Source organism: Bactrocera tryoni, unplaced genomic scaffold (genome assembly GCF_016617805.1).
Source record: "Bactrocera tryoni isolate S06 unplaced genomic scaffold, CSIRO_BtryS06_freeze2 scaffold_63, whole genome shotgun sequence".
NCBI lineage: Eukaryota > Metazoa > Arthropoda > Insecta > Diptera > Tephritidae > Bactrocera > Bactrocera tryoni.
In genome coordinates, this window is record NW_024396300.1 from 34,832 (window position 1) to 61,559 (window position 26,728).

The 26,728-nt window shown below is 38.6% G+C and overlaps 1 protein-coding gene across 5 annotated transcripts in view; it reads right to left on the minus strand.

Moving 5' to 3' along the window:
* Positions 1 to 1,627: 1,627 nt before the first annotated feature.
* Positions 1,628 to 26,728, minus strand: part of LOC120781335 — an 87,054-nt gene continuing 61,953 nt past the window's right edge. For 2 of the 5 annotated variants that reach the window (XM_040113534.1, XM_040113535.1), the window contains exon 3: positions 1,628 to 2,268. In XM_040113534.1, the coding sequence (XP_039969468.1) occupies positions 2,231 to 2,268 (38 nt within the window). In that variant the 3' untranslated portion in view covers positions 1,628 to 2,230. Of the gene's footprint in view, positions 2,290 to 4,241; positions 4,499 to 6,782; positions 7,067 to 26,728 lie in introns of those variants that run through there. The other 3 variants (XR_005706050.1, XM_040113537.1, XM_040113536.1) reach the window with 3 other exon arrangements.

A 26,728-nucleotide genomic window follows, 5' to 3' on the forward strand; every position in this document is an offset into this window, starting at 1 on the left:
TTGTGATGGGCAATACTTTGTATAATTAATTTGTAACCATTTCCTTTCAAATTTTGTTTTCATTAAAAAATAGCGAGAACTTAGTTGCGCAGTTTGTAATGATATACTCGTATTTGCTTACCTTGTTTAAATCAAGGCTCTGTGGTGACATACTTGTGTTGTATTTAATTTGCGTGGAGCATAGTAATTTATTTTAACTTTATAATGTGGGCCGTGTGCTTTGGATCGTAATCTTGCTAGAAAATCCACGTCCAACAAAGATTTAGTTTATCCACGGGTGCTCTTAAAATTTTTTCTATTATATTTTGATATTAATAACGAGTCAAGATTATTTCCGCAAACATTTAGTTTCCTACTCCGGACACGCCCACAGCTCCCCAATTAATCATTTCATTTCCACCTCTTTGCTTGACAAAAATGTAGTATTTGTTTTTGAACAAAATTTGTTTCTTTCATTTTCTTTCACTCATAAGGGTTCCTGCTTAGAGTTCTGCTAGTACATTTAAGTGGGGAGATACATCTAGAATTTTCAAAAAATAAAAAAAAATGTGTCGTGCTAATCAATTGAAAAACTATTCAAAAATATAGTCCCGAAGTTTCATTGGTTTACTCCGAAGAACCACTGTGCTTCATGCAGCGGTTGTATAGGTACCAAAACTTTGGGCTCGTTTCCTTGAAACTAACTCTTTTTTTATCCGGTCGTCGAAATTGCGAGCGAATTATTGAACCAATTTACTTGACCTAAAGCATATTTTATAGACAATTTTACACTTGAGTGCGTGATAGAGCGCTTTTCCGAGAAAAATGGCATTTTGACAGTTGTTTTACTATTTTGATATTGAAAAACACTGGCAAAAATGGCACTTTTTACAAAACACAAACTATGCATTTGATAAAAGCTTCCTGATTAAAAAAAATATACTTTTTTCGTTTCAGATAAAAAGCCTAGCCATCCTGATTTGACGGCGGCAAAAAATGTCAATCATCGGGATCGTTGCTATTCCGCCACTGTTTTTTTCTTGACATAAAATAATTTTTATTTTGTAGTTCAATTATACCTCTTAATGTATATGCAAAAAATCGGATGTGATCTGTTTTTATTCTCCCATAATATAATACATAAACCTTTTTTCACAGTATTAGAGGTATCCCCTCTCTTAAACATAGTAGCATGAATTTGTGGGTTGTTATTAATTTATTTTAAAATATAAGAGACATCTCTCCGACTCTGCTTCTTCAGTTTTTTTGTTTTCAAATATGGTTTGAAGAATTAATTTAGCTAAATTTAGCAGCTCACCAAAAGATTCATTCCCGTTTCATATTCTAAAACCAGGTTTTGCATATCATTTGAAGTTTTTTTAGAAGCCATTCTGACACTATATTGAAATGAGCTTAACACGAAGCCGTTCCTTTGTAGTTTACAACAAGAACATAAAGTAACCATGCCTGCCGCTTATAGACTTTTGTCAATGAATTTCACTAGTTTTTTATGAATAGTTTGTTATGTTTGTAGTACACAAAAATTTTAGAATTTTGTTGCCCGCTATATATCTTACGTTTATAATTCAAATGTAATACTTAGAGATAAAATTAAGTTTACAAAAAAATGTAAAAAGAAAAAAACAAATCGGAATTAACTCTCGGTTTATTAGTTTTATGACAATAGACAACATTTAGCACAAAATAATATATATATAAGCTCTAATTGTTATTAGAAAGAATTAAATCTAAAAAGATAAATTTAATCTATTCTCATTTTTGTGCAATAGAAATCAGCGTTCGTTTATTCAACTCTTATTGTTCTTTCATCGCGAAGCTTAGTAAGCAGTATTACCTCTCGATTAATTTAGGTGATAGTTTGGTGTAGATTTTGACTTCGATCCATTTGTGAAAGTTCTGCTAGTGTTTCCTGTTTATGTCTATATTCACATTTTTTTATATTAGCATATTAATAAGGCATTTTATAAATACATTTATCATATGTCAGTAATACAAACACATGTGATTATACAACATATCTAAAACATTTATGTAATTTTGCTTGATATAATAAACTAATATATGTAGTTTGAAACATAATTCTTGTAATATTTTTTTTAGACGGAAATACCATTTATCAACATATTGCTTCGTTTTCAGTTTAACGATGCAGATTATCCTTTCTGCAGGTCCGCTACTTACTGGTATATGGTGGAGTGATACTTAATTTGCCGTACAATCCGTCTGAAAGTTAGTAGGCACGCAGTGTTGGCGTATTATACTTGATACCTAAATTTCAAACAAAAAGATCTAATAAAATAAATATAATATTTCAGTTATATAAATTTAAGAAAATAAGCAAAAATTCAAATAAAAATTCGTTAAATTTATTTTATGAATATTAAAACGAACTCTTAAAACACATTTCAAACAACGACTTTATTTTGATCGTTCAGTTTTTATGGTAGATACATATATGGTATAGTGGCCCGATGCGTCGGTTGTCTCAAAAAAAGCAGCTTGTTTGAGAGAAAATGACGTGTGTAAATTTTATTGCTAAATCGTCTCAGTTCATCATGGTGACCATTTATATACACACTTTATAATGACTTCGACATTTCCATATCGGTGTTACAAACTTCGTAGCTTACTTTAAATGCCCTGTTCAACTTAAGCTTAACTTCCTTGCTAGCCCCGGCTAACCACTTCCTCCTAAAATTTCAACACAATTATTCTAAACAATAATGCGAAATGAAGCATTAAATATCTTTGAAAGACGTTCGTCTCAACTCAAATTGATCATACTAGGGTTAATGTAGTATTATGGATTTACAAAAAAAAATAACCAAACTTGCTACCTTATTTCTTGGTCATATTGAAAATAAAAATCAAAAGGTAATCAAAAAAATGGTTAACAATACAAGTAATTTGCGTTTGTAAAAGATATGGGTAAGTTGATACCGTTTTTAATCGATGAGGAAAAGGAGGAAAGCGATGTAAATCAGCGAAACGATTATATGTTTTTCAAGGTGATAAATATCACTTTCACATTACAGGAGGAATAACATACGATAGATAAAGTGAAGAAGATACGCACCGTGATTCTGGGTCTATTGTAGCCGAGCATGCTGAGTTGTAAGCACAGAATCAATTGTCACGAGAATGTATTGTCTCGGTAAAAATCCTACTGCAGTGCAAGTCGCCTCACCTGCGGGCTGACATAAATAGTTGGCTTAACCCCTTGCAATTATAAATTACACATTTTTGAAGCAATAATAACCTTAATCTGATTTCAGTTACTTATAATACTTCTCTTTTTTTTGTCAAAAATGTTTCATAATATAAAAAAATATGTAACGTTACTAGTAGCTGCAAAAATTGTGTGCGTGGACGGAAATCTGTACTCACAAAAGTATTTAATTTAGTATTTATGTTTAATGTTAACACACGATATTAAATGTAGTAAAGTGACATAAGTACCAAGGTATTTGAAAAATAGTGGCCACGGTGGTCGCCCACTAATTTTGTTGAAATTAAGTAAAGGATCCTATTATTTGTCAAAACGTAGATATAAGAAAGAGTTTAAAGGTTTCGAAAACAATAACAGAAATTTTGATTAAAAAAAGTGTATTATTTATGCATAAATTCGAATTTAATAAAATACAAGAAATTTTCTCAACTTTATATATATTAAAATTACGTGTCACGTTCTTTGTCCGCGATGGATTCCTAAACTACTGAACCCATTTTGGTAAAATTAAGCACACCTTGCTCAGTCCGAACCAACTTAGAAGACAGGATAGTATAAACAATTCATAAATAAAAAAAACAGTGCAAGCCCTATTATATGGACGCTCTATTAAGCGGACAACTCTATTAACTGGACAGAAAGAAGGCTTAAATTCGTTATTTTTTTCAATGAAATTTATTTGTATGAACACATTTAAAATTAAACCTCAAGTACAATCCTTTGGATTCTTATACCGCCAAAACGTTTTCGCCTTTATTCGTAAATAATATTTTCAATGTATTGAATAGTTTATTAAATGAATAATGGTATAAAATGTATATCACAACAACGCGTGGCCGAATCCACTAGTGTTAATATATAAATAGCGACCCTTTGGAGTTAAGTATAGATAGATGGATAATAAATGCAGCTTTCGCAGCGATCTTTCTGTCACAATGATTCACATAACCCCAGCACATTGATATATTCCAATATATGAGGCGATGTGATCTCTATTCGAAAACGTGGATCCAAGGGCCTTAATATTGGGTTTGAAGACAGGTGTGCAGTATATAAACAGGTGCTCGGGACTTTCCGGCTCCTCCGACACCTAGGAGTTGTTACCAATACTTCTTTCTGTCAACTTTTTCCTCCTTTCGAAACAGCTCCTTTATGATATCAAGAGCAACCTTCATTCAGCCTTTCAGTCCCACCATACTAGTAGAAGCTGCAGAGCTGGTAATCTCGTCAGCCAGTTCATTTGCGGCTATACCCTTGTGACCTATCTCCCTAATAAATTTAAATGTTTTCGATTACGAACTGAAAATCCACTTGAGCACACTTTTGACAATATGGGGAAATTTTTTTCGTCACTTTTTTAGTTCATAAACTTTAGACGCTCTTGTAAAATCCCCAGAGGTGATCTAGTCACTGACGCCCAGAGCATACTAAAATTATGGAGGGACTCCATACTGCTGAATGGCAGTGAAAATATAACATCAGGAGAAGGTGAACCCGATTCCCTATTCGATGGAGCAGACGTTCTGTTGCCCGGCCATGAAGAAGTTCGAAGAACAGCAAAGCGGCGGGGACCGATGGATTTCCGGCCGAGCTATTCAAACACGCTGGCAAAGAACTGATTAGCAGCTTGCATCAGCTTCTTTGTAAAATATGATCCGTCGAAAGGATGCCCAACGATTAAAATTTAAGTGTGCTCTGCTCAATTTACAAAAAGGGTGATCCAACAATCTGCGCCAACTACCGTGGGATAAGCATCAACATCGCGTATAAGGTTCTACCGAGAGTATTGTGTGAAAGATTAAAGCCCACAGTCAACAAACTGATTGAGCCTTATCAGTGTGGCTTTAGACCTGGGGTCGAATCGTTACATCCGTACACGGATCGGCAAACATACGAAAGAAAATTCCGTGATACGTCAATCGTATACGGTGGCTGGCATTATGACATACGATAGCAAACGCATCATAATTGTTTTTAATTCACAATAGTTTTTAAAATCCACATTGCCTTGGATCGTATTTTTAGATCACAATATTGTGGACCTGTCAAAACTGGTGTAAACTTTCAATAAACTAACAAAAGCTAATTAAATATCAAAATGGATCCGACTTTGTTTTTTATTTGAGCTTTAGTGTACGTGATGGGGATGAAGAAATAGTACGGAGATAGCTAACAAATCGAAGCAATAGCGAAGATAAAAAATAAACAAATTATAAAACCGCATTAAACAATTTTTTTTCAAGATGTATCGTTGAACGAAGCATTGGAATCTCAAAAAGGCGGTGGAGAATTTTAGGATATGGCAGAGAGGAAGGTATAATCCCACAAACGTGGCAAGATTTGCTAACTTTTGTGCGGCATAATATAACGTATGCATAAACTTCAAAATAAGTTATGACCCTCAAAATTGCGATTCTGATCACACACTTGAAATAGATACCGGGGTAGCGAAAGTAATCGCAATCGGAAAAAGAAAAGAGACATTAAATTTAATTTGAAAATGCATGTCTTTAACCTTGTTAATAATTTAAGTACATTAACTGAAATACAAAAACTATGTTCATATAAATTATTTTTTTTTTAATGAGGTATTCCATTCATTGGTTTTTTGATTTTGTTCTTTATGACTAAAAATTATAAAACAAATATGAAATTAAAAAAAATTTACTGACGTTTTCATAAATTTGTCTGTTATAGCCTTGACAGACGGCAGCGTTAACCAGGATTAACTGCGCACTTAATTAGATCCAAATTTGTAGGTGACAGAAACTCTCGTAAACAGCTGATTATGATTTTTATAACATTTTCAGTAAAAATTGATATTGTGGTTGTTACCGACCAATTTTTACAAAACCATTTCTATTACAAAAACATATCAACACGTTATTAATAAAAAAGCTCAGTGTTGCTTACTTTTCATTTACAATAGATTAAATTTGACAAATTTTAACAATGTTGCCAACGAAAATGCAGCTTTTGAGGATTAAGTGGTAGTTAGCAACGGAGTTATCTTCACTAATTCTTGAATTAATCCGAATTATTACTGCCGTCTGTCAATGCTGTTACGATTGGCATTTTTTATTCAAATGACATTTCGAACGAACGAGTGATATGTTCACGGATGTAATGATTCGACCTCTGGAAAATCTACAACTGACCAGATATTCACCATGTGCAAAATCTTATAAAAGACCCGTGGAAAGAGAATCGACAATCGAAAAAGATGTACCTTTATGCCGCGACGTTTAAATTTGGTATCCCCGCAAAACTAATACGGCTGTGTAAACTGACGTTGAGCAACACCAAAAGTCAAAGTCCGTGTTCACTGTCATTTAAAACTACTTGACCGATTCATTTCAAACTTTGTACATATAAGTATACATAAAATACCGCCCTCCAACGCTTAGTATTTTTTTTACATTAAGGGTGTTTTGCATTAACAAAATGTAGGCATTTTTAGTGGAAAATAACAATATCCACTTTAAATGGCCGCCAAAAACTTTTGAATGAGAAAAATTATCAGAGAACTTTGGTGGCGAAGATTTGATTATAATTTGACTAATATTTTTTGGTTTTTTATTTTCGGACAATTTCCAGTGGAGTTATGGTGAAAAACTACCCGATATTGTCAAAAGTGTGCTTAATAATGTACAGAAGGTCCAAATAAAATTACTCAATCCATATTGGGTAGTCGAAAATCTTCTTTTCGTATTTAGTCAATAGATGTCTTTGCAGTCGTATATTTCCAGTGCTACCAATCACATTGCATCACACCATATAGTGTCGAAAAGCTGAGTTTTTATGCTTCATTCACGCAAAACAATTAAATCCGGAGAGCTGAAAAAAGTTAGAGCTGTTTAAAAATTAGTGAAACTAAAGATTTGCTGTCTTTTGAAATTTTTGTATAAAAGAAGGAAGAATGTCACGCAAGCGACCAATGAAATTTGTGAAATTTCTGGAGGACGTATCAGTTCGTGTAGCACAACAATGGTTCACTCGCTTCCGTTCTGGAAATTTCGAAATTTCGATTTTTACTGATGGAATAAAGTCTTAAAGCAAAAGAAAATCGACCAATGGTACATATTTGTTTATTTATATATTATTATTAGAGTGTACAAAGTGTACGAATGTGTTTATTTAATTCGCTCTGTGAATTATGTCTTTACCAAAAAAAAAAAATAATAATAATCAAGCAAGTAAAACAAAAAAAAAAAACAATTTATTGTAAACAAACAAAGCACATAAAGAACAGTGCATTCAAATTAATAATAATAAACATAAACAAATAGTGCACGATCAAAAAGTGAAAACAAAAAAAATCAAACAAACAATAATGTGTTCTTCGCAGCCTCACCGGCAAGGCCATAGGCATTCCTTAAATGCCTTCTCCAGCTTTGTCGAGCCAACAACAATAACATCTGCTGGCAATAAAAAGAGTAACGGCGATGATGAGTCATCGCGGCGATCAGCTGAAAACGAAACGAAGCAAAGGACGCAGTCAGCAGAAGCAGCAGAAAACAGCAATCGGGCAAATGCGTTGACGGCAACCAGTCTACAGGTAACAGCAAGCGCGCAGACAACGAAGAAAATCCTAACGCAAGGTGTATGTACAATGCACTAACTACCGCAGTGTTTGTGTAGTATGCGGTGTTTTTCATCCCACTTCAAAATGCACCCTTAGGAAAGACGAACTAAATAAAAAATGCAGCAACTGTGGAGGAAATAACACTGCTAACTACAGGGATTGTCCTGTATATCTTCTTCTTAATTGGCGTAGACACCGCTTACGCGATTATAGCCGAGTTAGCAACAGCGCGCCAGTCGTTTCTTCTTTTCGCTACGTGGCGCCAATTGGACATTCCAAGCGTAGCCAGGTCCTTCTCCACTTGGTCCTTCCAACGGAGTGGAGGTCTGCCTCTTCCTCTGCTTCACCCGGCGGGTACAGCGTCGAATACTTTCAGAGCTAGAGTGTTTCCGTCCATTCGGACAACATGACCTAGCCAGCGTAGCCGCTGTCTTTTAATTCGCTGAACTATGTCAATGTCGTCATATATCTCGTACAGCTCATCGTTCCATCGAATGCGATATTCGCCGTGGCCAACGCGCAAAGGACTATAAATCTTTCGCAGAACTTTCGTCCGTTGTTGACTTCGTCCAAGCCTCTGCACCATATAGAAGGACGGGAATTATGAGTGACTTATAGAGTTTGGTTTTTGTTTGTCGAGAGAGGACTTTGCTTCTCAATTGCCTACTCAGTCCGAAGTAGCACCTGTTGGCAAGAGTTATCCTGCGTTGGATTTCTAGGCTGACATTGTTGGTGGTGTTTACGCTGGTTCCAAGATAGACGAAATTATCTACGACTTCAAAGTTATGACTGTCAACAGTGACGTGAGTGCCAAGTCGCGAGTGCGACGACTGTTTGTTTGATGACAGGAGATATTTCGTCTTGCCCTCGTCTGAACTCAGTCCGAAGTAGCACCTGTTGGCAAGAGTTATCCTGCGTTGGATTTCTAGGCTGACATTGTTGGTGGTGTTTACGCTGGTTCCAAGATAGACGAAATTATCTACGACTTCAAAGTTATGACTGTCAACAGTGACGTGAGTGCCAAGTCGCGAGTGCGACGACTGTTTGTTTGATGACAGGAGATATTTCGTCTTGCCCTCGTTCACTGCCAGACCCATTTTCTGTGCTTCCTTGTCCAGCCTGGAGAAAGCAGAACTAACGGCGCGGGTGTTGAGGCCGATGATATCAATATCATCGGCATACGCCAGCAGCTGTACACTCTTATAAAATATGGTACCTTCTCTATTAAGCTCTGCAGCTCGAACTATTTTGAAAAAGTCACACGATAGGGAATCGTCTTGCCTGAAACCTCGTTTGGTATCGAACGGCTCGGAGAGGTCCTTCCCGATTCTGACGGAGCTTTTGGTGTTGCTCAACGTCAGCTTACACAGCCGTATCAGTTTTGCGGGGATACCAAATTCAGACATCGCGGCATACAGGCAGCTCCTTTTCGTGCTTTCGAAAGCAGCTTTGAAATCGACGAAGAGGTGGTGGGTGTAGATTCTTCTTTCACGGGTCTTTTCCAAGGTTTGGCGCATGGTGAATATCTGGTCGGTTGTTGATTTTCCAGGTCTGAAGCCACACTGATAAGGTCCAATCAGTTTGTTGACGGTGGGCTTTAATCTTTCACACAATACGCTCGATAGAACCTTATATGCGATGTTGAGGAGGCTAATCCCACGGTAGTTGGCGCAGATTGTGGGGTCACCTTTCTTATGGATTGGGCATAGCACACTTAAATTCCAATCGTTGGGCATGCTTTTGTCCGACCATATTTTACAAAGAAGCTGATGCATGCTCCTTGTCAGTTCTTCGCCGCCGTGTTTGAATAGCTCGGCCGGCAATCCGTCGGCGCCTGCCGCTTTGCTGTTCTTCAGGCGGGCAATTGCTATTCGAACTTCTTCATGGTCGGGTAATGGAACGTCTGCTCCATCGTCATCGATTGGGGAATCGGGTTCTTCTTCTCCTGGTGTTGTGCGTTCACTGCCATTCAGCAGGCTGGAGAAGTGTTCCCTCCATAATTTAAGTATGCTCTGGGCATCAGTGACTAGATCATCTTTGGGGGTTCTACAAGAGTATGCTTCGGTCTTGAAACCTTCTGTAAGTCGCCGCATTTTTTCGTAGAATTTTCGAGCATTACCCCTGTCGGCCAGCTTATCAAGCTCTTCGTACTCACGCATTTCGGCCTCTTTCTTCTTCTGTCTACAAATGCGTCTCGCTTCCCTCTTCAACTCTCGGTATCTATCCCATCCCGCACGTGTAACGTTGAGAGGTAGGTAGCCTGTTTTCTCTCCGCTGCGACACGGTACTCCTCGTCGTACCAGCAGTTCTTTTGCACGTTCCGAAAACCAATGGTTTCGGTTGCAGCTGTACGTAAGGAGTTTGAAATGTCGTACCACAGTTCCCTTATACCGAGTTGTTGACGAGTGTTCTCAGAGAGCAGGAGTGCAAGCCGGTTAGAAAATCGTTCGGCTGTCTGTTGTGATTGCAGCTTCTCGACGTCGAACCTTCCTTGTGTTTGGTGGCTCGCGTTTTTTGCTGCACGTAGGCGGGTGCGAATTTTAGCTGCAACAACATGATTGATCTGGTTGGTAGTTTTTCGATCCGGAGACAGCCAGGTAGCTTGATGGATCTTCTTATGCTGGAATCTAGTACTACAGATAACCATATTTCGGGCCCCAGCGAAGTCAATCAGCCTCAACCCATTTGGGGATGTTTCGTCGTGGAGGCTGAATTTACCGACCGCAGTGCCAAAGATACTTTCTTTGCCCACCCTGGCGTTAAAGTCGCCAAGCACGATTTTGACATCGTGGCGGGGGCAGCCTTCATAAGTGCGCTCCAAGCACTCATAGAAGGCATCTTTGGTCACATCGTCCTTCTCTTCCGTCAGGGCGTGGGCGCTTATCAGCGATATGTTGAAGAACCTCGCTTTGATGCGGATTGTGGCTAGACGTTCATTCACCGCAGTGAATGATAGTACTCGGCGACGGAGTCTCTCTCCTACCACGAATCCAACACCAAACTTGCGCTCCTTTATATGGCCACTGTAGTAAATGTCACAAGGACCTACTCGTCTCTGTCCTTGTCCCATCCATCGCATTTCTTGGACGGCGGTGATGTCAGCCTTTGTTTTTACGAGGACATCAACCAGCTGGGCAGCAGCACCTTCCCAATTAAGGGACCGGACATTCCAGGTGCATGCCCTTAATTCGTAGTCCTTATTTCGTTTGCCATGGTCGTCATCAAAAGGGAGGTCTCTCATCCGAGGCTGGTTATAGCTATTCACTGGGGGTGTTTTTTTACGTGGCGGGTCCCAAGCCCAGCGCACAACCCTAGGTGGGGGATGTTTCGCTACCCAGAGGATACTTGGCCAAAGACCGGAAGTAGTGAACTGCTTGAGCCATGTGTAAAAGAATCGTTTCTGGCCACTCCCACGTGAATGGCGATCAGAGAACTTTCCTCACTTGCGTGAACTTCTACACATGACTCCATCCTCCTGTATATAAAGATTTGAAATCGAAGTTGTCAAAGGGCATTCGTCGTAACCAAAAGTTACAAACACCCCGTAATTAAATTATAGCACCCTCAGATAAAAGTTCAAATTCTATTACTTCTAACAATGATAATATGCAAGGAAGCTATGCAAATGCGGTGAAAGGTAACACTGGGCAAAAGCAACTGCCGGAAAATCCTCCAAATGGAGGTATTGAAACTATGATTATAAATACACAGTGTATGACACAATTTATGTCTACCATGCAAAACATGATCCAAGATTAATTAAAATCACAAAATTAAATGCTGCAAAATTTACTTAATAAATAAAAATAAGCTTACTAAATATATGTATATGGATTGCTAATGTGTTAGCCAACACAAATTTGAGATTATTAGATTTCAAACTCATCAAACAAATGAAAATTATTTCAATATACCGGGATTGAGATTCTATGTTACAAATCATCCAGATGGAAAAGCACATGGTGGCACGGCAGTGTTGACTAGAAATCGTTTAAGCCACAATGCTCTAGAATCTCATTCTACACCACAGTTACAAGCTACAACAATATCACTTAAAAATCGGGGTTGTGACTTAAACCTTACGGCTATATACTGTCCACATCGTTTTAAAATTACAGATAGCGAATTTAAGGGCTTTTGGAACACTAGGTCAAAGATTTCTAGCAGGTGGAGATTACAACGCAAAACACACGTACTGGGGCTCACGTCTTATTAATCCGAAAGGAGGCCTATGATTTTTAAGCCAAAAGTTTCTCTAACATCTTATAGAAGTATAGAAAATATATATATATAGAAAATATAGAAAATATATTAGCAGCCACATCAATATTGATTGCAAAATAAATACAGTTAGAGACATTGATGAAGGTAAAATAGAATTTTATGATGTAATTAATGCAGCTGTATTGGCAACACCAGAAAGAAACAATAAACCAGTTGGTTTCAGAAAGATCACTAATAATGAAATTGAGAAACTTGTAAATGAGAAAAGGCGAGCTAGACGTGAATGGCAGTTAAGTCGCTCCCCTTCCACTCAGATTCGACTGAAATCTGCTGAATGTAAGCTAAAATAAGCGCTTAAACGCGAGGAAGAACACAATCCTGAAAATTATATAAACAAACTGTGTCCGAATTCTAGCAAAGAAAACACCCTTTGGAAAGTCCAAAAGTCTTTTAAGCCACCGGTAGATTCCAACTTGCCTCAAGACAGTTTAATGGGGCATGTATTTATGAGGAAAAGGCAAATTGCTTTGGAAATCACAAAAAAAACAACAACTTTAAAGTTGCCAACTTTAACCAATACCGCTAACGAGTCGCTTGTTTCTATTAGGACTTCTACTTCTGAAGTTATTAGAATCATAAAAGAGCTAAATCCGAAAAAGACAACGGGACACGATAATATTACTCCAAAAGTGCTAATAGAGTTACCAAATTTAGCTATAACGGTGCTCTCCTTGCTCTTTAATGCAATTCTTGGTTTCGGGTAGTATCCAATTTGGTGGAAAAAGTCGGATGATCATCATGCTAGATAAACCTGGGAAAAACTTAGCACAGCTGTCTTTCTACAGACCTTACCCAGTATTTCTAAAATATTTTTAAAAAAAGTGTTTCTATCAAAGATAACTCCTTTCCTCCACGAAAATAATTTAATACCAATGCACCAATTCGGTTTTCGTGGTAAACATGGCACTGTAGAGCAAGTGAATACAATTACCAACGAAATCAGGAAAGCATTCGAGCGCAGAGAGTACTGTTTAGCTATTTTTCTAGATGTAGCTCAGACGATCGATAAGGTCTGGCATGAAGGCCTTTTATGGAAAATCAAAAACATTTTACCTTACGAATTGTATAAAACTTTGCAGTCATATTTAAGAAACAGGAAATTTACAGTCAAAGTAGCAGACTTCATATCAGAAGAACGAGTAATAAGGGCTGGGTTACCTCAGAGTAGCGTGCTAGGCCCAACTCTGTACATAATAGTGGCAACGCTGAGTTGAAAGACACGTGTTTAAAGTCGCAATATTTTTGTAAAGATTAAAGAAAATTTTACAAAGAATAAAATATATATCAAAACCAACCAAAAACTTAGAGGACCTTTAACTAAGGACTTACAAATAAGAAATGTGATTGTAAAAAAGTCCATGCGAATGGAAAAAAAACTACCCACAATATATGTACTAAGTAAATGGAGCAGGCAGCAGCTTAACCAAAAATATATAACCACAACATAATTGATATTTAGTGTGGTGTTGTGCTACTTTATAACTGATCTTTACCGAAAATTCAAGTTTTTATGCCCAACATGCCTCCTAAAGAAAGCACACAGCCGACGCACATGTGTGGCAAATGCAATTCCATTGTTCATGCTAAATCCCCAAGTGTATTATGTACTGGTTGCCGTATATGGACTCATTCTAAATGCACTGGGCTCACTAGACCTGAATTCACTGAACTAGCTAATAATATCAAGTTGCAAGGCTTCCAATGGAAATGTGACCCCTGTAAATTAGAGGTTAGTGTTGTCGCCGAAGACGACCCTGAATTCGATAGCGATGATGATGACGATATAACTATGTATAAGCTAAAAAGTCTGATTGATGCGCAATATTCTAAATTGCCTCGTTCGACAGCAAATTTAATAGTTTTAAGTCCTCCATTGAAAAGAATATTGTTGACATCAGGAAGGATGTCTCGAACCTAACCAAGACTGGGCTTGAAAGCAGACAGAGAACTATTGAAGGTAAGCTCAAAACCATCTCTAATGTTCCTGCTCCAGCAGAAGATATCTTCGCTGAATTCACTAAACGTAAGAGACGTGAATCGAACGTCGTCTTGTTAAATGTCACTGAATCAACGAAAGCAGACGGTAAAGACCGTCTTGAAGAGGACAGAGCTAATATCCTCTCAGTTCTGCCTTCGGACTTGACTGGTAACGTGGACCATTTTAAGATTCGTCGTTTGGGCCGCCCATCGCGCGGGCGCACTCGTCCACTTCTCGTTGTAACTCCATCTCCAACTGTAGCGCGTGCAATACTCAAATCTAAACCGCTGGAACCCGCTGCTGGATCTAATAAAGTGATCTTGAAATCTGATCTCACTCCATCTCAGCTAAACCACCTCAAGAACCTCCGGGCGCAGTTAGATACCTTAACGAAAAATGGTGATACATCTAAGACAATAAATTATGTCAGTGGTGTTCCTAAATTAGTAGATACAAATTTTCGCTCGATCATCGATAAGGGAAACCCAACCTAGTCTACAAGTCCATTACAAGAACGTAAGAGGTCTTCGAACCAAGCTCAGAGATTTTATCACGGCAACGTCAACTAGCAGCATCGATGCCTTCTGTATTTCTGAGACATGGCTTGATCCTGCAATTAGACGACTCATTTAACATCTTCAGGCAAGACAGAAATAATTCAACAAGTATCAGCGAACGCGGTGGTGTCCTCATAGCATTAAAAAAGTATTTCCATGCTGAGTGCATCCACATAACCGATGATAGCCTAGAACAAATATATGTGAAAATTAAGTGCAATAACTCTAATATCATCGTTGGGTGTGTTTACATTGCCCCTAGAGCTTCACTCAACGTATACCAGATTTATCTTGATACGCTTTACTACTTGAAAGATAAACACAGGGACGCTAACTTTCTTATCACTGAAGGTTTCTCTCTAATGGAATGCATACAATTCAACAAAATCTTAATTGACAATAATAACTTACTTGATCTTTGTTTCAGTGACCTACATGTATGTACATATTGAATGTACCCAAGAAATATCTCAATTAAACTTCAACCGAGTCTTAAGGGGCTATACCAGTGTGACACTTTCAAAAAAAAAAAATTTTTTTTTGCTTTTTCGATAGTTTATACTATATTCAAAAATATCCTGTGAAATCGGCGAGGTCGTATCTTAAATAGTTTTTGAATGGCAGCGTTCTAAATAGCGACCGCTCAGAGGTGCAAACATATAAGTATGTATAAGTGAAACTTTAAACGCGTTTTTCTCGAAACGACATTTTTCAAAATTGCTGACATTATAACTCAATGAGAAATTGACCTATCGAATTAAAACTGGATATAGTTGAATACATTTGCTATACAATAGACTACGATCTTTTTGATTGGTTGAAAATTGTCAATTTGGCATTAAAAAAACGACCATTTTTTTCGTAAAAAAACGTTTTTTTTTTCAAAATTAGTTAAGTTTAATAAACATTTTGAATTTTTTTGTTTCAGCTACTCAATCGACCGGAATCGTGCCAGCAGTTGAGGCACTTTTTTTCGGCACTTCCGCAGGCAGCACATAACTCCGTTATTTTTCAATATTTTTGTAAAAAAAAATTTTCTAATATAGCTAAAAATATACTTTATTACGTCCATAGAATGTCGAAACATTCAATTTAGTACTTTCTTTTAAAAAAATTCACGAAAATCGCCTAATTTTTCATGCGTCACACTGGTATTAGCCCCTTAAGTCTACATTATCACCTTACTTAGACTTCAATAATGCTGAGTATGTCAACCTCAATAATTTTTATCTAAGCACAGATTGGTCTAATCTTTACTCATCGTCTTCCATAGACAGCAAAATCAAAGTTCTCTACCACATAATACACGTTGGTATCTCAACCTATGTTCCTGCTGGTATACCGAAAGACAGTCTCTTTCCTCGTTGGTTTTCAAGTGAACTAAAACATAAAACGCTACTCAAGAAAAAAGCTCACGCTACCTATAAGAAACACAATACTAGTCCGAACTATAGTAAGTTTAGTGGGCTCAGGCGTGAATGCAAGCAACTCAGCGCTGAATGTTAAACAACTACATAAACAAAGTTGAACTACGGGTCCAAGAGGACCCTGATGCTTTCTGGCATTTTGTCAAGAACAAAAGAAGATGCAGCAGCGATTTCCCATCAACCATGTCCTGGAACAACTGTACAGCCACCTCAGGCTTGGAGATCAGCAATATGTTCGCATCGTTCTTCAAAAGTGTATACATTCAGGATCCATGCCAGAGCTCTTCATCATCTCACACATATCTTTAGGATCTCGCTTCACAATGGTACTTTCCCAACTGATTGGAAGATCTCTTTTGTGTGTCCTATTTATAAAGACGGCCGAAAGGCAGATGTCTCCAACTATTGACCAATTTGCATTCAATCTGCTCTTGCTAAACTCTTTGAAAAGATAGTTCTTCCTCAACTGACTGCTTTCTTCTCAAACATCATCAGCAGTAAACAACATGGATTCGTCGGTGGGAGATCCACTACCTCCAACCTGTTCCTTTACGTCAATTACCTGCTTGAATCTCTAAACAACGATAAAGTAATTCATTCCATCTACACAGATTTTAGCAAAGCCTTCGATAGAGTGGATCACAACATCTTACTGATAAACTAAGCAAGCATGGCATCCAAGGTAACGCACTAAACTGGTTACAGTCGTATTTCGTTGGTAGGCAATTCCAAGTGAAAGTTGTTGACCTAAAGTTATTCAGACCCATATCATGCGAACAAGATGCTGTTACTCTCCAAAGTGACATGGATGCACTCTCGACCTGGTGCCACAAGAATAAACTTGATCTGAATATCAAAAAGTGCGCTGTCATATCATTTTCACGATCGCACTCATGCACTCCACCTAATTACTACCTAAGTAATGAGGCAATAAAAGTAGTTAAACAGGTAAAGGACCTGGGCATACTCATCGACAACGAATTGACATTCAGCAAACACATCGACAAGATCTTAGGTCAGGCTTTCAAAGTACTTGGTTTTATAACTCGGACAAGTAAAGACTTTAAGAATCCCAACTCCATTCTGCGTCTTCTTTCCTCGCTGGTCCTCCCAGTCCTGGATTATGGTAGTGTAATTTGGTCACCTTTCACTGACGTGGCAATCAACCGGGTTGAAAGAGTTCAGGCGAAACTATGTAAACTTCTAGGCTACCGGTACTGTCATGATGTTTCTGGTGGTCTCAACTCAACTGAAGACATCTATGACCGCTTCAACATCAACAGGTTACATGCTCGTCATCAGGGAGCTGACCTAATGTTCTTCTTTAAAGTCGTGAATGCATTAATTGATGCTCCGGACATCACCAGCTGTTTCGAGTTGGCACTGACGGGTATCTTTTTAAGACGCAACCGCCTGCTAAAAACCATAAAAACCTCAAAAAACTACGTGTTCAACGGCCCACACAATCGCATCGCGTTGCTCGTCAACTCGCTGCATACTGAAGTGGTTTTCTACAACGGCTCACTCAACGCATTCATCCCTGACATAAAACGACGTCTATTAAAATTCCCCTAGTCAAGACAAATTTAATTTTCTTTTTTTTACTTGCTGTACTATAATTTCTATGTAATAATTATATTATAATTTTATATTTCCCCTCTAAATCAATTTATATCATATTTCTATATATATGCTGTATAATGCCGATTGGCGTAAAATTATTAAATAAATAAATAATATATACAGCCGACATTCCAACAGCTGCTAACGTATTGACATGCACTTTCGCGGATGACACAGCTCTAGTAAGCCGTAACAAATGCCCCATCAGAGCATCAGGAGTATTAGAGCACCACTTAAGTTTTGTAGAAGAGATATTAATGAGCAACAATGCAAGCATGTTACATTATCTCTATGACCAGAAACATGTCGGACAGTTAAAATAAACAATGTCCTAGTACCCCAAGCGAATGAAGTAACTTATCTCGGGATTCACCTGGATCGAAGGCTCACGCGGCGAAAACATATAGCGACTAAAATAACTTGCATGAAGCTAAGAGCAGCAAATTTAAATTGGCTTTTAAACAAAATTTCTAAACTTAGCCTAGACAACATAGTCCTGTTATACAATGCAATCATAAAACCAATTTGGATGTATAGCATTCAACTGTGGAGTACGACTTGTGCAACCAACATTGATATAATACAAAGGTTCCAAACACCGGTGCACCATGGTACATGCGTAATGAAAACATTCATAAAGATCTTGATATTCCTATGTAAAGAAGAAGATGGAGTCATGTGAAGAAGTTCACGCAAGTGAGGAAAGTTCTCTGATCGCCATTCACTTGGGAGTGGCCAGAAATGATTCTTTTACACATAGCTCAAGCAGTTCACAACTTCCGGTCTTTGACCAAGTATCCTCTGGGTAGCCTAAGAACATCAGGGTTGTGCGGATGACGACCATGGCAAACGAAATAAGGACTACGATTTGAGAGCATGCACCTGGAATGTCCGGTTCCTTAATTGGGAAGGTGCCGCTGCCCAGCTGGTTGATGTCCTCGTCAGAGTGAAGGCTGACATCACCGCCGACCAATAAATGCGATGGATGGGACAAGGACTGAGGCGAGTAGATCCTTGTGACATTTACTACCGTGGCCATATAAAGGAGCGCAAATATGGTGTGGGATTCGTGGTGGGAGAGAGACTTCGTCGCCGAGTACTATCATTCACCCTGGTGGATGAACGTCTAGCCACAATCCGCATCAAAGCGAAGTTCTTCAACATTTTGCTAATTTGCGCCCACGCCCCGACGGAAGAGAACGACGATGTGACCAAAGATGCCTTCTTGGAGTGCATCTATGAGAGCTGCCCCCGCCACGATATCAAAATCGTGCTTGGCGACTTTAACGTCAGGGTGGGCAAAGAAGGTATCTTTGGCGCAACACTCTGTAAATTCAGCCTCCACGACGAAACTTCCCCAAATGGATCGAGGCTGATCGACTACGCCGGGGCTCGAAATATGGTTATCAGTAGTACTAGATTCCAGCATAAGAGAATTCATAAAGCCACCTGGCTATCTCCGGATCGATCATGTTGTGATAGACGGAAGACACGTGCGCTCCGAGATCCTAACACTGACTCGGACCACTACCTTGTTGCAGCCAAGATTCGCACCCGCCTCTGTGCAGCAAAAAACGCACGTCAACAAACACAAGGAAGGTTCGATGTCGAGAAGCTGCAATCAGAACAGACACCCGAACGATTTGCTACTAGGCTTGCACTCCTGCTCTTTGAGAGCACTCGTCAACCACTCGGTATAAGGGAACTGTGGGACGGCATTTCAAACTCCTTACGTACAGCTGCAACCGAAACCATTGGTTTTCGGAACGTGCAAAAGAACTGCTGGTACGACGAGGAGTACCGTGTCGCAGCGGAGAGAAAACAGGCTACCTACCTCGCAACGTTACACGTGCGGGATGGGATAGATACCGAGAGTTGAAGAGGGAAGCGAGACGCATTTGTAGACAGAAGAAGAAAGAGGCCGAAATGCGTGAGTACGAAGAGCTTGATAAGCTGGCCGACAGGGGTAATGCTCGAAAATTCTACGAAAAAATGCGGCGACTTACAGAAGGTTTCAAGACCGAAGCATACTCTTGTAGAACCCCCAAAGGTGATCTAGTCACCGATGCCCAGAGCATACTTAAATTATGGAGGGAACACTTCTCCAGCCTGCTGAATGGCAGTAAACGCACAACACCTGGAGAAGAAGAACCCGATTCCCCAATCGATGACGATGGAGCAGACGTTCCATTACCCGACCATGAAGAAGTTCGAATAGCAATTGCCCGCCTGAAGAACAGCAAAGCGGCAGGCGCCGACGGATTGCCGGCCGAGCTATTCAAACACGGCGGCGAAGAACTGATAAGGAATTTAAGTGTGCTATGCCCAATCCATAAAAAAGGAGACCCCACAGTCTGCGCCAACTACCGTGGGATAAGCCTCCTCAACATCGCATATAAGGTTCTATCGAGCGTATTGTGTGAAAGATTAAAACCCACCGTCAACAAACTGATTGGACCTTATCAGTGTGGCTTCAGACCTGGAAAATCAACAACCGACCAGATATTCACCATACGCCAAACCTTGGAAAAGACCCGTAAAAAGAGAATCGAGAGAGGTGGTTTGTCTCTTCGTCGATTTCAAAGCTGCTTTCGACAGCACGAAAAGGTATCCCCGCAAAACTAATACGGCTGTGTAAACTGACGTTGAGCAACACCAAAAGCTCCGTCAGGATCGGAAAGGACCTCTCCGAGCCGTTCGATACCAAACGAGGTTTCAGACAAGGCGACTTCCTATCGTCCGACTTCTTCAATCTGCTGGAGAAAATTATTCGAGCTGCAGAACTAAATAGAGAAGGTACCATCTTCTATAAGAGTGTACAGCTGCTGGCGTATGCCGATGATATTGATATCATCGGCCTTAATACCCGCGCCGTTAGTTCTGCTTTCTCCAGGCTGGACAAGGAAGCAAAACAAATGGGTCTGGCAGTGAACGAGGGCAAGACGAAATATCTCCTGTCATCAAACAAACAGTCGTCGCAATCGCGACTTGGCTCTCACGTCACTGTTGACAGTCATAACTTTGAAGTCGTAGATAATTTCGTCGATCTTGGAACCAGCGTAAACACCACCAACAATGTCAGCCTAGAAATCCAACGCAAGATTGCTCTTGCCAACAGGTGTTACTTCGGACTGAGTAGGCAATTGAAAAGTAAAGTCCTCTCTCGACGAACAAAAGCCAAACTTTATAAGTCGCTCATAATTCTCGTCCTGCTATATGGTGCAGAGGCTTGGACGATGACAGCAACCGATGAGTCGACGTTACGAGTTTTCGAGAGAAAGGTTCTGCGAAAGATTTATGGTCCTTTGCGCGTTGGCCACGGCGAATATCGCATTCGATGGAACGATGAGCTGTACGAGATATACGATGACATTGACATAGTTCAGCGAATTAAAAGACAGCGGCTATGCTGGCTAGGTCATGTTGTCCGGATGGACGAAAACACTCCTGGTCTGAAAGTCTTCGACGCAGTACCCGCCGGGTGAGCAGAGGAAGAGGAAGACCTCCACTCCGTTGGAAGGACCAAGTGGAGAAGGACCTGGCTTCGCTTGGAATATCCAATTGGCGCCACATAGCGAAAAGACGAAACGACTGGCGCGCTGTTGTTAACTCGGCTATAATCGCGTAAGCGGTGTCTACGCCAATTTAGAAGAGGAAAGAAGGAGATAGAGGACAGCAGAATGAGATATGTTTCTAAACTTCGGGTACATTCAAACCCATTGGCTAATGCCTTGGCAAATTCCTGCAATCACACACGTTTAACAAGAAATGATCTACCAACCCACTAGAGAGCAATGTTTTACCAAAAAAGCTCACTCACATTATTTAGCTTCTTTAGTTTTAAATAGATTTAAGATTTGAATACTTCTTGTTAGGCTTTACTAAGCAGATCCAAATACATGAAAACGTATGACGTAACAACATTTTCACAAATATCTTACCACTTGAAATAAATAATACGTAAAATATGTAACGGTCTCTGCATAGTACTACATCATAGATAGTTACACATTCATATGCTTCTTGTTATAGTGTATAACATAGCAGAAGAAAAGCAGAAAAAGGCGGCTCATGCCCTATGTCTAAACGGCTAAAACACAAATATTATTACGCCAAAGAAAACAGATGATCGTTGGCGATAAAATATTGCATTGTTCTGACCAATGCTTCAAAATCAATGCATTCATTTAATTTTTAAGTAAAAAAATGTTCAAATGAATCGTACATGAATATTGAAGGCATGCCTATGATTTGTTCCTACGTTAGGACCTGTTGCAGTCCTAAAGGAATACCTGTACAAATTTTCACGTTTCATTTTTATATCTATATATATGTATAAAAGAAAGTAACTAACGTCACTACGCTTATAACTGGAGAACGCCTGGACCGATTTCGGTGATTACCACCAATTCGGACAGGTCTCCGCCCAAACAAGGAAATACTTAAATTCCGGAAAATTTTCCGAAAAAAAAATTATGAAGAAAATAAATTTTCAAATGCGATTTTAAAAAGGAAATAAAAACGAACATGATTTTAAATGCTGGCGCATAACTCAAAAACGCCTGGACCAATTTTGCCAATTCTTTTTTTAAAATGTTCGTTGAGGCTCAAGGATGGTTTTTATGGCGAAAAAAATCGAATAATTGCCAGAAAACCCCTAAAAAAGAGCACTTTCCTTTTTCCCATACAAACGAATGAATGCTGTTAGTAACGCTAATGCTCGAGAACAGCTGAACCAATCTTGATGAAATTTTCAGAGGTTGTTCGCTGTGGATCGAGCAAAGTTTATAAATAAAAAAACCGTATGCTTTTCGTGAGGAAAAGTCGGAAAGTTGGACAATTCCAAAAAAATAACTTTTTTTCATACAAAAATTTTTTTTCAACTTTTTCCTTTTGTTTTTCAATTGTCAAATTTGTCGTTTGCTTTCTTTATTCCGGTTATTCAAAAAAAAATTATTGAAATTTATTCCGTGAAAACGTTATGTGTGTTTCACACAAAGTGCTCAATTACAGATTGAAATTTGTTACGATGCCACAAAGAGGTCGCGTTCGTTTTGGCATCAACATAAGTATGTATATTGACAGCCCATGGCACATGACCGAGTATTCCCAGGATGCGATGACATACGAATGAAATTATGGATCGCGGGCAAACAGCAAGCGATCGTCACGATGTCAGAGGACAACTTTTCCAACAACAGTTGCGATGTTTTGTAATCTTTATCTTAAAGCAACGTATATGTGGTACCTGTCCCCAGGGCAGTGTTTTAGGCCCAACACTATACATCATATATACAGCAGATCTTCCAACAGCTAATAATGTATTAACTTAAACTTTTGCGGATGACACAGCTATAGTGAGCCATAACAAATGCCACATTTTAGCATCACGAATAATAGCGAAGCATTTAAGTTCTGTCGAAGAGTGGCTAGCGAACTGGCGTATAAACGTGAATGAACAGAAGTGTAAGCATATTACATTTTCGCTAAGACCAAAGATATGCCCGGCAGTAAAAATAAACAATATATTAGTACCCCAAGCGAACGAAGTAACATATCTTGGTATTCACCTAGATAGAAGGCTCACGTGAAGAAAACACATCTCTAGTAAAATAACATGTATGAAGATTAGAGCTGCAAATTTAAATTGGCTTTTAAATAAAAACTCAAAACTTAGCCTAGACAACAAAGTGCTTTTGTATAATGCGGTCATAAAGCCGATTTGGATGTATGGCATTCAACTGTGGGGTACGACCTGTGCAACCAATATTGATATATTACAAAGTTTTCAATCAAAAATGCTTAGAACAATCACGTGTTCACCATGGTACATGCGTAACGAAAATATCCATAAAGACCTTGGTATCCCTATGATAAAGAAAGAAGTAGAAGACAGCAGAATTAAATATATATCTAAACTCCGAGATCACCCAAACCCTCTGGCTAATGCTTTGGTACATTCCTGCGATCAAACACGACTTAAAAGAAGAGATATGCCTGCGTACTAAGGAGCAACGTATCACCAAAACAGCTCAATCACTTGCTTGAGCATGTCTAGTTTTTAATTAGATTTAAGATTTTATAACTTATTGTTAGGCTTTAAGAAAAAGCAGATTCAATAAATAAAATAATTTTGAAACAAAAAAAAATGTGGTACCTGTTAGATGCTGGATGTACTTTGTTGAGTGGCAAAAGAGAGGTTTACCGCACGCACATATTCTTCTTTGGATGGTGGATGGTGGTTACACCAAATCAAATTGATGAAATCAATTCTGCTGAAATTCCTGATCCAGAGATAGAAGCAGAATTATACGAAACCAATATGGTTCATGTACCTTACGGACATCACAATACCACTTCGGTTTGTATGTCTGACAATAAATGTACGAAACACTATCCAGGTGCTTTTCTTTCGGAAACACAAACTAGAAATGATGGATATCCAATGTATCAGCGTCGCTCACCAGATGACAATGGCAGAACATTTAGCATTCAATTTAGAGGCGTGAATATCGAAGTTAACAACACGTCGAAGTCGACAACATATGGGTCGTACCATATTCGCTACTGTTGTCTAATTGACATTCAAAAGTCATGTCAATGTTGCGTATTGCAGTTTGGTGTAATCGATAACATACGTGTGTAAATACGTCACAAAAGGAAGCAACATGGCGGTTACTGATCTTGAACGATACGGTCGATACGTGAACTGCAATAAAGCGCTTTGTATGATATTTACTTTTGCGATTCATGAACGTTTTCCGACTGTTGTGCGTCTCGCAGTTAATTTGGAGAATGACCAAATAGTCTATTTGAACACAGAGAATACAGTACAGACAGAGAAAACACCCCCAGCAACAAAATTAACATTTACGAGTTTTTTCTCAACTTTCGTCAGTGAACTGTTTGCGAGAACTTGCTTTATTCGGAAATATCTTGATATTATACATACAATTACATTTACAATTGCTGGAAGATGATAATCACTGGAATGAAGTTCGCACACTCTCAATTATGGAATACGAACAAAAATGCCGAAGACATTTTACATCGTATTCGCTAAGAATTGGAAATGCGTAAATTCCGGTTGATACTTCCGGTGGTTTGATATCAATTCCATCTTCCCTTTACCAATTCACCAAAGATGAACTCATCACGAATATTCGGACATTGGACAAATTATCGAAACTACAATTTCTTAAGTGCACGCGCTATGTTAGCTGCCAAAAATACCGATGTTGTTGACTTAAACTGGAAGATTCAAAGTCAAATTCCGGGAGATCATACAAATTGATCGATCGTGGAATTTCTAAATTCTTTGAATAGGCTTGGTATGCCACCGCATCATTTGCGTCTCAAAGTTGGATCTGTCGTTATTATGTTCCACAATCTTCAGGCGCCGAAACTCTGTATTGGAACCTGACTGATTGTGACGCAGCTATCGAATACAAAGGGGCAGAATGCTTGATTCTACGAATTCCTCTGAGTTCTAACGATTTGCCATTTCAGTGCAAACGTATTCAGTTTTCAGTGAAAATTGCATTTGAGACACAAGGATAGTCGCATAGTGTATGCGTATACATTTGGAAATGCTATGTTTTTCACTCGGCCAGATATACCATCTTTTCTATAGTACACCGGAACAGAAACCAAAAAATGTTGTTTATCAAGCTGCGATACATTGAAAAAAAGTGAAATGATAAATTCAACTTTTTCATTTCTAAACACATAATTTCACACAGGACAACGACTGCGGGGTCAGCTAGTATAAGATAAAATAAGTGTATTATCTATCTTGGCGGTTATTTGGATTTTATTTATTATCGGCTTATTAAGGCTAGCGATTCCACATCTCTTTGTAATATTAGACTATTTTTTTGAAGTGAGATTTTCTGCGTTTTACAACTGACTCCAATATGACATGAGGAGCGATTGTGGTAGGGGCGAATTTCCGATTAATACCTTGACCCTGCCGAAGTAGCATTCTTTATTTTAATACTCTTGCAAAACATCTTGCTACACAGTATAATAGTTTTCTTCACATAACGGTTGTTTGTATCACCTAAAGCTAATCGGGATAGATATAGGGTTGTAAATATTTAAATCATGAGGATGATGAGTCGAGTTGAAACTCGAATGGTATGCGTGTAATGACGGGTTCGTGGATGGGCGTAACGGGACCACTGCCACGCCCACAAAACGACATTAAACGAAAACGTAAAAAGTACCTTATCTAAGCATTAAATTAATATATAACACTATAATTTGGCACAGGGGATCGTAGTAACAAGGGGTGCCTGTAGGCAAATAATTTTGAACAAGTTTGAATAGGTGTAATGTACATAGGTCCTAAAGCTCTAAAGCTACAACAACCAAATTCGTTTATCGCAAATACGCATAAGATCTTCTACCGACATTGTGAAATGATGAATCGCCGCTCACTCCCCATTTAACGATATATACGTCAGTTACGTCAAGTTTTACCTTCTAGATGGTATGAGAGGGCTTTAAAAGAGCCGCGGTTAAAACTGGATGACGACCGTGGCACCGCCCAATTTCAGGTGAGATCACATATCTCGGGATCCTCTCGACCGATTCCAACCAAATATGGTACGTGACATTACTCGCACATTCATATGTATGTAACAGATGAAAATTGGTCAATTTTAAATTCCATCTCATTCCTTCCTTTCAAGCGTACAAATCAAGAATCAATTGAGAAAATTGGGCGAAAACTTGGCCCACTAGTAGTTTTATTAAATTACGACACGTTTATTTGTTATAAAATTAATAAATTTTGTAGTTTTTTTCTATCCATTTCAAAAGATGTATTTTTAACATTAAATTTAGCATATCAAAATATTTGCTTAATATGGGCATAATTTATATCAAAAAAGTTTACGTACACTTATTATTATTTATATAAATCAAAAGTAATTGCAATAGTTTCAGCGGTTTTTGGCCTACATTTTGTTGCTAATATTGTCCCTAGACATCGATGTATGCTCCCCACTCAATTTCTAGTATCGGGTGATTTTTTAAGAG